Source organism: Centruroides sculpturatus, unplaced genomic scaffold (genome assembly GCF_000671375.1).
Source record: "Centruroides sculpturatus isolate CEXI.00-Female unplaced genomic scaffold, Cexi_2.0 scaffold2909, whole genome shotgun sequence".
Taxonomy (NCBI): Eukaryota; Metazoa; Arthropoda; class Arachnida; order Scorpiones; family Buthidae; genus Centruroides; species Centruroides sculpturatus.
Window position 1 is genome coordinate 1 of NW_019388932.1, and position 14284 is coordinate 14284.

The 14284-nt window shown below is 28.7% G+C and overlaps 2 protein-coding genes across 4 annotated transcripts; both read right to left on the bottom strand.

Annotated features, from left to right (window-relative positions):
* Window positions 1–2229: 2229 nt before the first annotated feature.
* On the bottom strand, window positions 2230–13719 carry LOC111617115. 3 transcript variants are annotated; one of them, XM_023358449.1, is made up of 6 exons: window positions 13679–13719; window positions 6300–6460; window positions 6098–6159; window positions 5918–6019; window positions 5760–5843; window positions 2230–2364 (listed from the first exon to the last, which is right to left on the bottom strand). In XM_023358449.1, exons 2-6 carry the CDS (start codon window positions 6442–6444, stop codon window positions 2335–2337), a joined length of 423 nt encoding a protein of 140 aa, XP_023214217.1. In that variant the 5' UTR covers window positions 6445–6460; window positions 13679–13719; the 3' UTR covers window positions 2230–2334. The 3 variants fall into 3 exon arrangements, with proteins under 3 accessions (XP_023214217.1, XP_023214218.1, XP_023214219.1); XM_023358450.1 differs by lacking the exon at window positions 13679–13719 and adding an exon at window positions 10928–11010; XM_023358451.1 differs by lacking the exon at window positions 13679–13719 and having other exon boundaries at window positions 6300–6480.
* Window positions 7020–8662, bottom strand: LOC111617114. The gene is made up of 5 exons (XM_023358448.1): window positions 8456–8662; window positions 8181–8353; window positions 7964–8027; window positions 7298–7795; window positions 7020–7156 (listed from the first exon to the last, which is right to left on the bottom strand). Exons 1-5 carry the CDS (start codon window positions 8589–8591, stop codon window positions 7020–7022), a joined length of 1008 nt encoding a protein of 335 aa, XP_023214216.1. The 5' UTR covers window positions 8592–8662.
* Window positions 13720–14284: the final 565 nt, after the last annotated feature.

Here is a 14284-nt window from a genome sequence, read left to right on the forward strand (position 1 = left end):
CACTGGTACGGCCTTCTTAACATTTGCAAACCAAACCAAACCAAACCAAACTCAAGACAACTTTTACTATCTTGACTCAGTTTTGGATTCAAAAGTGCTGCAAATAGCAGAATTTATGGAATAAATGATACGTTTCGTTTGTTGAAATCAAGCAATTATCGTTGCTTTAGCAAACTTTACCATGAACCTTTTTGATACAGAAATGAGATTTCAAGAATAACATTCAGTTCATTTGCGTAATATGCTATGTGATTAGGGTTTTGTCTATGTAATTGTACGCAAATCTTATCTATCATTTATAAAAGTTCATTTAAATCGTTTACCATAAAGGATATATAGTTATTATGGCCATTACAAAAGAAAAAAATCTTTTGCTTTAAAGTGGCCAGAGGTAAGATCAAAAGCTTCAGTCTTTCAAGATGACTCTCAATGCGACAATATACAAACAACAATAAAATTTTTAACTTAAATTTTATTATTGCTCAGTGCTCTTCATTTTGTGTGCTTATATCTTCCGTGTAATTATTCGTTCACCCTCATTAAAGCTTAATAACACCTGTCCATTTTATCAAAAATTTTCTTAAATTTTGCAGTAAAGTTTGTGTATTAGGGGAATTTATCATATTAAAGTTTGGTGGTTAAAGATGAGAGGTGGGCAGATCGTTTGTCGTATTTCGAGTACAGCCGTTTTTAATTACGATTTTACTCGTTATTAGCATTTAAATATTTTTATGAACCCCACCCCTTCCTTCAAAATTAAAGTTTTTTCCATTTTATAACAATTAAAAAAATAAAAGTTTTTAAAAATAAAATAGCATAACAAATGCCACCACCAAACGTTGGAAAAGTTAAGCGTTCTTTGCTGGATTTCTGTTGATTCACTCAAGACGGCTGCAAGGTGGAGGAAATGTTTTGGTGTTGTGTGCATTTGGATGACATGGTACGAGAAATCTAGCTTTTATCTCAGGTCGTATTAATGCTGTAGGATTTGAGCAAGTACTAGTTATAGACATTTTACCGTTTGTGGAAAAAACTGGAAGAAAGTTTTTAAATTTCGATAACATAGTGCACCCACTCATAACGCAAAATCACCTTGTAACTGGTTTTTGGCAAATGGTATGCACGTTATGGACCGGACCCCATATTCTGATCTTAGTTCTATAGAAAATACGTTTGTTATCTTAGGAAGGAAAGTGTATAAGAATGAAAAGCAATATACATCAGTGGAATCATTAAAAATAACAATAACTGAGGCTTGGCACAAAATCACATAAAAAGACTCTATTGACTCAACTTTAAGACTCTATCAGTTTGAGACAATTATATCTTATACAAGGTTGTCAAAATTCATTTTTTATTTTTATTTTATTACTGTTTTTCGATAAAATTATTATTACGTGATATCAGAATAAACCAATAGTCAATTCCCTTCTATTGTTTCTTAAGGTAATTTTTATTTCATTATTTTAATGTCATTAGTTTACATGACTCTATCATTTCGGAACAAACTGTATGTATAACTGGATATCGTGAAGAAGTCGTAATTTTGTAATTCCATCTGAAGACAAAATATTTAAAGTGAAAATTTGGCACGATTAGTGTATTGTCCGAGTTTCTGTTGTATTCTGGTCGCGCGCGACACGTCAGTGGCGTTTATGATTGCTGACAATTTAAGTGCATCGATCTCTATAACAAATTTTTATTTTGATGTTTACGACGGGCATTTAACATGTACGATGTCGTGACGAAATCAATTTTTTAAAACACTCACATGGGTGTCCTGCGGCCGTACATATGTGTCTTAACGGTTGTTGGAATTGGTAGACCGCTGTCTACAAACGTGGGTGTTTTAAACGTTTCTTAACGTTTCTATGACATTGAACTTTCACGTCCATCCTCGAATTTGCGTTTTGAACTACTTTAGACAGAACGTTAGAAGCGTATCAAGCCGAAACAGTAAAACATATGCCGCGAAGCTGAACTTCGTTTTTTTTAAAAAATAATTTATTTCAAATAAATTTACTAGGTAACAATTAGAAATAAATCACACTTGTATGTGTTAAATCCTTTGCACATGACACCGATTTAAGCATTTTGATTGAACAAAATAAATAATAGTCAAGTTATTAAAATACTTTATTTAAGCAAATTATGAATCATTGTAAACTTGAATAGAATTTTACAATTTAAATTAACTCTGAATTTAAAATATAAATTTATATACCAATATACTTATACCAATTTATTATATAACAAATAAAAATTATAAAGATTAGTTTTACAAAATTCTTCAATAAATTGTCAACGAAGAGGAGAAATTTCAATTTCTTTAGTTTAACATTTATTTGCATTCTCCAGGCATTCCTGAAAGAAAAAACAGCATAGTAATAATAATAATAATAATAATAGAGTCTATGTAACTTATACCTTTTATATAAAATAATTTGCACTTTAGATTTACGTACGAAAGGTAAATTATCTGTTAATTTTCACTCATATAAATAATAATTTTCATGATTGCTTGTAATATTTGATTGATTTAAATAAAAACTTGAATAGAGATTGATAGAAAAGATTGTCAGTTCATACTTTCTAGTATCACTTTAATACATCATAGAGAAAACATAGTGAATGATAAAATTTCAAACTGTCCAGATTTTTTTTTTTATATTTCTTGACATTTTCACACTAGAAAGTCAGAAATGTAAAATTATTCCTAAGAAAATTCTGTCTGAGTGGTGTGTGTCGAAATCTATTTTGCATTATTTCTAGAGGCTGGATAAATAAAGAATTTTGATACTTGGCAGGCAGTTCTATTTCAATATTTAAGACATCGATGCTATTTAAATTTTAGTAATTAAAGACCAAGGGGTGCGAAGACAGAAAATGGGGTCAATGAACATATTTCGAGTGGTGCTAGATTTAATGAAAATTTACTCGCTATATTTTATATAGTTTGTTTAGAAACGCGCTCCTATCATCAAAATGAAGCTCTTTGCCTTTTTATAATGATTAATAATACAAAAATTATTTCACAAGAAAGTCTCATAACAGATAGCGCAACACGTTTAAGTGCAAAAGTATGTACAGTACAGTATATACTGTTTGTATAATTATCTATATATTATGATTAAATTATCTATACTCTATACTACTATATAAAGAGATAACGTATTTTTCGTTTGTGACCACTAACCGTGAAAACTACTGAACCAATCGTTAGCAAACTTTAACTGTAGCATCTTTATGATCCCTGGAATGTTTACCATTAATCAAACCTACAGATTTTTTATTAATTAAATAAAAATGCAACGGAGTTTTGTCTGTCTATTTTTCTCTCTCTTCACTAGATGGCGACACACGCTGTCTATAAGAAAAGTCTATTATTGAAGTTTACTATTATATTTGACGAACTGACATTAAATTATAATTAGTTAATTAGCAAAATCTTCGAGGAATTAAAAAAGTGACGTCATCACGCTAGATGGCAGTATGTGTACTTATGAGGGATTTTCGAATCGTTTCTGCAGGTAATTTTACAAAATATTCGAAATAGTTATTGGTGAATATTTTTGAGATTGATAAATAATGCCGAGAGCTGCAAGAGCACGAATAGGAAGAAACAGTTCATAATTGTAGACGACGTGAATCTATACTTCTACAGCAAAGACTGGAAGGGCAACGAATTCGTTCGGCTCAGAATCGAATGCGTGTAGCGAGGAATTTTTTACGTTTCACGTCAATATAACTTATTCAGAAGTTTTATGATATTATTTTTTAATATATTTTGCAATACTCTACTGCAATACTACACATTGATCACTCAAAAATAATTAATGAACAATTAGTTCAAATTTTCTAATATGTATATATTAGAAAATTTGAAGAAATATGTATATAAGAGCGAGCAGGCCTCGACGGGGATGCTAGTGTTTTATATAAAGTATTAATGATTAATTAATAGTAAATTGAATGTGCAGTTGGATTCGAAATTATAAAAGTAATTTTAACAGTATTGTTGATTTCTATTCTTTCGTATGTTTAAAAATCTAGTGAAAACAATATTTTTTTTATACAGTTATATAATTAAACTAATCCTATACAGAACACCGGAACTGATTCTAATGGACATGTGTCGATCCAGATTAATGTCAGATGACGTACTTTTCTCTTAAATTTAAGTAACTTTGATTAACTTTCCTTCTGTATTCAATTTATTCGCAATTTCGGTCACGGATAAGCATCACTTGACAAACACTGTGATTATTTTTTTCCTCATTTTCGTTTAGTTCAGGGACTCTTTCCCATTTTTCTTAATGTTTTATTACACATGACAAGTAAACAAGAAAAAAAAATACTTTCATGTTTGAAAAATCTAGTCAACATACGCGAATAATATGTTTCGGCAACAGTTACTTTAGCAACAGTTACATAAATTTAAAAATTCAACTTTTATAAAGTGTTTGATCCTTGTTAAAGTTTAAAATTAACATATCATCTATTTTACATTTTAATCATATTTTATTTAATTTCCTCAAAAGACTTGTGGATAAAAATCATATCAGTCATTATATTTTTCTATCAGTACATTACCATTCATAATATAATAACGAAGATATCAGGAATAATTCAAATTTTCAAGTAAATCAGAAAATATAGGGGAGACCGGGGCAACTTCGGCATGCGGGGCAAGTTTGTCAAGCGCTTTTTTTTAAAAACAAATTAAAAGGAGACTTTGGTTATAGGTTAGGCAGTTGAGTTTTATTGGTGGCTTGTTGAGTGTAGTGTTTTTATTGTTCTCCAACAAGCGTAGTTGAATTATCAAGCAAATTTTCATTTTCGTTCAATTCCATATAATATTTTTTTTCCATTTATATTGAATTGGCAGGTTTTGTTATAATTCCATGATAACGAAAGTTACTTTTCCTGTTAGAAGGATGTAACTTCAACTTATTCACGTGGCCAGATCGTGGCTTGGCATTCTGTTCTCAGGGTTGTACTTAATGTTTCGAAATCATGACTAGCGGGGTAAGATCGGCAACATAAAGCCACATTAGAAGCAAAGGATAAAAATCAAACAGATGATAAATGAAAACATGTTTGCATTTGTTATTCATGTATATATGTCTTTGAACTTGCATTTCGTTGTAATAATATTAAATGGGTGTTGGATTTGTATTTCTTTGTTTTAATAGTGAATTCCAACTTATACATTGTTAATAACATAATTTTATATACGTGCCTATCTTGCCCCATTACTGTTGCCCCTATACCAGGGGCAACTTTAATAAAAATAATTAAAATAATTACAACTTTACAAAAAGAGAGAAGTTGCCGATCTTGCCCCTATACCCGGGGCAACTTCGTCAATTTCTCTCTTCTTGTAAAGTTGTAATTATTTTAATTATTTTTATTTCCAAACTGATTTTAACCAGTTCTATAGTAAGGTAACATTCCAATAGACAATATGCAAAGCTTTTTTTTCAGTTTACAGCAGTATTTATTACACAAAATTTAAGTAAAGCTTAACATGCCGATCTTGCCCCGATCTCCCCTATATTGTTCCTGTATGTTTCTGTCTCACATTTAAATGTTAAGTGTTACGTCCTAATATTAAATGAAACTGCTGATGAGCGACACATATTGTTACCTGAACTTATAATTAAATCAGCTTTAAATGCTTTAGTTATTATACAATAACTGATTTAATACTTATTTAATAAATTTTATATAAATAAATTTAATCGCCTAGCACTTACTTGAAGAGTGGGATAAGTTCTTGGATTGGAGAGACTGTAGGCATCTGTAGCTGAAGTGCAACATTCCAGATATTGGGCGTATAACTATTAATAGAAATATCATTAAATTGTGAAATAAATAATAATTAAGACAATGTTCAGAAACACGAATGAATTACATCTGGAGATGTCTCGCGGAGAATACAAACTACCTCGCAACACTCTTCTGTGGTTAGACAAAATTGTATTTGTTGAGCACAATTTTTACCGAAATCTAGAACCTAAATGTTAGGTAATAATTAACTAATTGTTTAAAAATTTATTTTAAAATAAATCTTTTTTTAAGTCTAAAAGCTTACAATTTTCAGATTATTTTCATTCATGCAAAATCGAAAGTTCTTTCTATCGGTGCAACTCAGCCCTAATAAAAAGAAAAACGAGAAACGTGAAAAATGAATATATTTTTATTAAATCTCATCTAGATTTCCATAAGTATAATGATAATGTTATAACTACAGAAAGTTAACTACAGAAAGTTAATCGAGTGTTATCAACACTTACCACAATAAATGCCATAGGCCTGGTCAATACTTGCATATGAATCTGCTGGTGTAGCATTCGAAACACCCATAGCATTAATTGGTGAAACAACAATAACAAACATGAATAACACTAACATAAACGTCATATTTGTTGATGTTTTCATTTCCTACGGTAAATTTCTGTAAGTATATATTTTATCAGGTGTCAGTAGATCCTGTTCTAATACCTTACCAGGAAAATTACAATTTTAAATCACCTGAAAAAGTAACAAGTATTTAATCTTGGAAAAAGTAATTTATTTTCACATGCATTTCTTAACTGAGATTATTTCATCAGGTGCTGTACTTTTAGTGATTGATTCAAAATTATCGGAGTTTATCTTTATTATATTTTTATGCTAAATACAGTGGAACCCCGGTTAACGAACGTCCTGGTTAACGACCAAATCGGTTAACGAACTATTATCTTGCAAAAATTTTGTCTCGGATAACGAACTTAACGGCTTTTTGTGTCAAATTTGTAAGCTTGCCGACTTTTAGGGAAAATCAGTTAATCGTGTGTCGGTGATGGTCTAGGGTCCATTCGTACGTTGGTGATGGCGGAGGAGACAAAGATGACAAGTATTTTATAGTGAAAATCGTTTATTAGAACGGGAAGATGCTTACATATTTGAGGTAGTTGGAAATGGCTTATCTACAGTATTTTCTCTCGGCACTGAGGAGTGGCGTATCGCTGGTCCTACGATAGTGCAAGCTGATCAGTCGTAGCCCCNTTGTACACCACTCCTGCGACATCAAGCTGATTTCTTACTGTTTTCTGACCTTTGGTATTGATAATATTAATGATATTTGACATTTTATTTTCCTGCTTGGCAACTAAACATACAGAAGATTTTTTAAATAAAGGTTTATATCGTTCATATAAATTGTATATATAAGGCATTTTTACATAAATATTATTATCTACACTATTTTTAACATTATATCTGTAATTTATAAAAGAACTGTACCACTTACAAATTTTGTTCTTTGGATAATCATTCATTAAATATTTTCTAAATAATTGTTTAATTTCTTTATCTATATCTTCCTGGAGTGTTGTTCTGTTTAATATTTTCCTCAATTCCATGGAAAAAACGTTTTTCTTAGTTTCTATAGGGCAATAAGATTTATAACTAATTGTTTTTTCTGTATTACACAGTTTTTCGTACTTACGGAACAGTAGTTGCGTTTTCTCACGTTTAATAGTCACATCCAAATAGTTTATTTCCTGGTTTTGTTCTATTTCACTAGTAAACTTTATATTGGGTTTTAAGGTATTCGCATAATCTTCTATTTCACGAGGTGTTACTACACAAGAATCAAAGATAATTAATATGTCATCCACATATCGGGCATAAAAATCAATACCTGGTATTTGTGATATACTGTCATCAATTGGTTTCATGCAAATCTCTGCTAGTTTAGGTCCAATCACTGATCCCATTGATATTCCATCTTTTTGGCGAAAAAACTCTGTGTTAATTTTAAAATAATTATTTTTAAATATAAATTCTATAAGAGAAATTATATAATCTGGTATTTCATATTTACTGATAGATTCTTTTATCATATGTAATGTTATTGATGGGTACATTGATTTTATGTCTAAACTCATAAGGCGGTGATTTTGCATAACATTACCTTTCAGTAATCCATTAATTAATTCATCTGTATCCTTGATGCTGTATGACGGTCTGTCAATTATCTGCAAATACTTTTTTAAAAAACATTCCAAATTATATAAGACTGTTTTTTTAAAATCAACTAGTGGTCTACACTTGTTTCCAGGTTTATGAGTCTTGACCCTTAAATTTAGTTGTGGTTGTCTTATATTATTGAAATCTAGTATATTTTTTACCTGTTGACTCGAAAAGTACTGTTTATGTTTCTTGATTATTTTCACTAAATTATTCTGTATTTCCTTTAATGGATCTGATGTCAATTTTTCATATTCATCCGACATAGCTATTTCATTCTTCTTTTGTTTTACTTCTTCTTTCGTAAATATAACCAATTGATGTGATTTATCTGCTTTTAATATAGAAAGTTTATTATTATCAAAAAATTTAATTAACCTTTTAGTTTTCTCATTTATTTTTATTGCTTTCTTATCAGATATGTAACCATTTTTACCTTTATATTTTTTCAAATCCTTACTTATATTGGACCTTAACGTCGCCTTGTCCTCGTTGTTTCCAGGAATTTTTTGAATAACATGTTCTATATCAGCTACTATCGGATATGGTTTAGCATATATTGGGAGGTTCATGTTATATCCCCCTGACAGGAGTCTTGTAAAGTCACCAGGTATCACTACGTTGGTACAATTAATTATCAATTTTTCTAGATTTATACGGAGGGAATATACAGCCCATTGTATATTCCCTCCCAATCCAAGGATCCGTATAAATATAAAATTGCAGCTTTCAGAGCTTTAATAAGAAAGGCATTTTTGTATTGTGAAAGAGTACAAGACAGGAGGAAAGAAATAAATAGAATAATAAGCGTAGCCAAGACCCTAGGTTACCAAAAAAGCGCAATTCTGGGAATGGTTAGGAAGTATGAAGCGAACATCAAGAAAGGGTCTTTTAAAAGTGCTCCCAATAGAATTGTAAAATTTACATATAATGAAAGTATGAATAGAGTCATGAAAAAGATTGCTCACAGAAAAGGTTCGAGGATGCTTATAAAAAGGGCCCCTAATTCATACAAAATCCTCAGGAATGATAAGGATGATATAATGTCAGAAGAGAAAGCAGGGGTTTATAGAATTCGATATGGGAACATGCAATTGGGCGTTAAAAAAGACTATATTGGAGTAACCACCAGGAGTTTAGAGCTTAGAATCAAGGAGCATGGTTATAATATCAGAAAGGGGTCTAATGCAACAATTTTATCCCAAATGGCACAAGCACCAGGAGCTGTAGTCAAATGGAATGAGGCAACCATCATAAAACCTTTATCTTCTCCATCTTTGGCGTTGACAGCGGAAAAGTTGTAGATTTATAGGAGTAGAATACAAGAAGGCTGTTTAAATGCGAGAGATGCAGAAAGTCTTCCCACTGCATGGAAGTTTATAGTTAAGAAGTTTAATAAGAGCTCTAACCAATCAAAATAGTAGTTTTATTGCATGTGTTAGTAATTGCATTTATTAATACTTCTATATACATTTTTTACATTTTTATATTTTTTATTTTTGTTTTATGTTACTCTGTTGGTTATTTAATACTTTAATTTATTTTAATTTTATCTTATTTAATTTTGAATTTTGAATTTTGTATTCCATTGATGGAATCTTTTAATTTAAATGTGTTCTAAACCTGAGGATGGCCTGTGAATCAGGCTGAAAACGTTTGTTTCAAATAAATTATATTTCTCGGCAAGAATAAGGTGTTAGTTATATGTAAATTTGACCTTACGAAAAATATGATATAGAATTACATCTATCTTAACATCATTTGACTCGTTTGACTACCAATATTTTATAGCATTAATGTCCCATACACAGAAATAATTTTGCCAAGTTTCAAAAGTTTTGATTCAACCAGTCCCGAAATATTACACAAAATGAATGCTGACACACACCCATACAAAATATTGTGAGTGGAAATTTTCACTTTTGGGATCGCGGAGTATCAAACGTCAAGAATTGCCGACGAAAAAAGAAATACTCGGAAAAAATCAAACTTACTTTCCCTATGTTAACTTATATTCCATACGAATCAGAAGAGTAAACGTTTTCGTGTATTTAAGATTTGTATCTATATTTAACAGTCTCATTGACAGAAAATGGCTTTACTAAAATTAAGAAATGCAAATATTTTAAATAAAATAATCTAATAACTAAATTAATTTTTTAAAATACATAAGAACATTTTTTTTCTTGCCATTTTCTTAACTTTAAACAACAACGCCGAAAATAACAGGTTAAAACTCATAAAACAAAACATTACATAAAAATTTTAATTCTAATTAATATTTAAATTTTGTTCATTTACTTGTAGTCAGTTTAAAAGTTTCATATAATAGACGAGTAATTATTTATTCTGATATCGTCACAATACCGGCTGCAATTTTTAATCCTATCTCTAATTTATTTAATTTAAAATACATTATCTCACCTACATATTAGTAGTGGCTTGCTCCTGTACATCATGCTTTTCCTTTAACAACAGAGTCGTGCTAGTCATCTATCTAACACCTTTCGGGGAAAAATTTTCAATTCAAATAACCTGACTTCCGATTTTCATCGGATGTTCTTATAGTTACTTGGGATTCTTGCCCTAATGTTTCCATATCTCTTTTCGTTTTTGAATGAATTTAGTTGATAACTAACGTCATCTGTTATATAAAATCCTTTTGTAATTAGTCGATTATTGTAATTATTGAAAAAAAATCCAGTATTTAAGATTTGTATTTGATTTATGATTTTCCTTGAAAAAACTGATAAAAATAGAATTAAATATTTCTTTTTACACGTTGCATTTGAAAACCAGAAAAGTGTAAAAGTAAACAATTACTTTCTAATTGCGTGATAAAATATATACCATAGTTTCTTCACCTATTTATTTTTTACAATGAAGAAAGGTAAAACAGAGAACTTACCTGGTTATAATCTATTAAAATACAGTATGCTGAACTCTACGTTTTATACCGTTAAGTTTATTCGCTTGGATCAAGTAAAGCTGCTTAGCAATTTGTGTAAACGTCTGTTGGAGTCGCACTTATATACTATTCCACATAGAAACAACAGCTGCGTGTGTTTTCAACACTCGTAACATACAACACCAACTTCATTTTCTTATAATTTATCTTTAAGACTGACTAATGCTTCAGTTTTTAAATTCTTATTTAAATAATATCTTCACTTACGTTTTAAATTAACTTGAAATATAAATAAAATTGATGTAAATTTAAAATTTTAGCTGTTTTAATCTGTTTTTAATTTAATTTATTAAACTAAGTTGAAACCAATATACAAACATCAAGAACAAGTTTTTCTATTTTGAAGGCAATTAGGAAATGTTCCAGATAATTAAATACATGCAAATATAGTTTATATCATATACTATAAATTAAACGTGATTGTATTATAAATTTATTAATAATTTTTAATATTGTGGTTTTAGAAACTTAGCTGCAAATATTACGCAATTGAAGTCACTTAAATATATAATTTTTAATAAAAAAATACCATTTACTTTATTAGAAAGTTGATTATGATTATTATTGGCTTAATGAAAATTAAGCCGATAAATAAACGTTTAAAAATACACTATTTTGATGTTACAATAGAGCATATCACAGAGGTTATCGCGGCTTAAATTACCAAAATTTTTATTATTTTTCGTAATATATAACAACTATAATATTTTTTCCCAATGTAAAATACTAAACACAAGTTAACAACGCCTAAGATGATGCATATGATTAGACAATGTAGAAGTTGCAGAAAAGTATTTAACGTTAATTTAATACTGATTTATAAATTTTTCCAAATAATACCAGTTTTTAATTGTTATGGTAAAAGAATTTACGGAAAGTTTAAAAAAATTTTTATTTCATAAGTCTTTATCTATTATTGGCTTTGTTTCTTAATATATTGCAGTAAGTTATCGATGTATATAGATATTACTATATATTGAATTTCAAAATATATTTTAAATTTCTTAATAAAATAAATAAAATTGAACATAAAAATTAATAATTTAAAAACACTCAAATAAATACAAGGTGCTTAAGCAAGAAATAGTTTGATTTCATACAGCAGCAGCAATTTGATATAGAAATTACAATATGTGGGGCCTATGTATAATTTACCCAATTTCTTTTAAATACTTTTCTTGGAATGTTTCGAAATTTAAACATTTTAATAAATTTATAAAATTATTTCATTATATATTTATTCATTATTTATATGAAGAAAGTAAGGAAAAGTGTTCTTAATTCAGAAAATAAAAAATGATATGGAAATAGATGCAAGTTTTTATTCTGAAAATATTCACTTAAATAGGTAGAAAATTTAATAAAAGAGAATTTTATTTTCTGATGTAAAAATGGAAATTCTTACCTTTCTTTTTGGTTCTTATTCCTACGTTAATTTGTCTTTTATTAGTTACACAGCGAAATTACCAACGAAATATACCTGTAAAATGAATAAAAACTTCATCGTTTTTATAAACATTTAAAACTTATAACTTAAATATTTATCTAACGCCATTGTCGTCTTTACACCTATGTTTTCACAGTTAAAATACACAAGTGTTGTATAAAATGACGCAAATATAGGGGAGATCGGGGCAAGATCGGCATGTTAAGCTTTACTTAAATTTTGTGTAATAAATACTGCTGTAAACTGAAAAAAACCTTTTGCATATTGTCTATTGGAATGTTACCTTACTATATAACTGGTTAAAATCAGTTTGGAAATAAAAATAATTAAAATAATTACAACTTTACAAGAAGAGAGAAATTGACGAAGTTGCNCGTTTTCGTGTATTTAAGATTTGTATCTATATTTAACAGTCTCATTGACAGAAAATGGCTTTACTAAAATTAAGAAATGCAAATATTTTAAATAAAATAATCTAATAACTAAATTAATTTTTTAAAACACATAAGAACATTTTTTTTCTTGCCATTTTCTTAACTTTAAACAACAACGCCGAAAATAACAGGTTAAAACTCATAAAACAAAACATTACATAAAAATTTTAATTCTAATTAATATTTAAATTTTGTTCATTTACTTGTAGTCAGTTTAAAAGTTTCATATAATAGACGAGTAATTATTTATTCTGATATCGTCACAATACCGGCTGCAATTTTTAATCCTATCTCTAATTTATTTAATTTAAAATACATTATCTCACCTACATATTAGTAGTGGCTTGCTCCTGTACGTCATGCTTTTCCTTTAACAACAGAGTCGTGCTAGTCATCTATCTAACACCTTTCGGGGAAAAATTTTCAATTCAAATAACCTGACTTCCGATTTTCATCGGATGTTCTTATAGTTACTTGGGATTCTTGCCCTAATGTTTCCATATCTCTTTTCGTTTTTGAATGAATTTAGTTGATAACTAACGTCATCTGTTATATAAAATCCTTTTGTAATTAGTCGATTATTGTAATTATTGAAAAAAAATCCAGTATTTAAGATTTGTATTTGATTTATGATTTTCCTTGAAAAAACTGATAAAAATAGAATTAAATATTTCTTTTTACACGTTGCATTTGAAAACCAGAAAAGTGTAAAAGTAAACAATTACTTTCTAATTGCGTGATAAAATATATACCATAGTTTCTTCACCTATTTATTTTTTACAATGAAGAAAGGTAAAACAGAGAACTTACCTGGTTATAATCTATTAAAATACAGTATGCTGAACTCTACGTTTTATACCGTTAAGTTTATTCGCTTGGATCAAGTAAAGCTGCTTAGCAATTTGTGTAAACGTCTGTTGGAGTCGCACTTATATACTATTCCACATAGAAACAACAGCTGCGTGTGTTTTCAACACTCGTAACATACAACACCAACTTCATTTTCTTATAATTTATCTTTAAGACTGACTAATGCTTCAGTTTTTAAATTCTTATTTAAATAATATCTTCACTTACGTTTTAAATTGACTTGAAATATAAATAAAATTGATGTAAATTTAAAATTTTAGCTGTTTTAATCTGTTTTTAATTTAATTTATTAAACTAAGTTGAAACCAATATACAAACATCAAGAACAAGTTTTTCTATTTTGAAGGCAATTAGGAAATGTTCCAGATAATTAAATACATGCAAATATAGTTTATATCATATACTATAAATTAAACGTGATTGTATTATAAATTTATTAATAATTTTTAATATTGTGGTTTTAGAAACTTAGCTGCAAATATTACGCAATTGAAGTCACTTAAATATATAATTTTTAATAAAAAAATACCATTTACTTTATTAGAA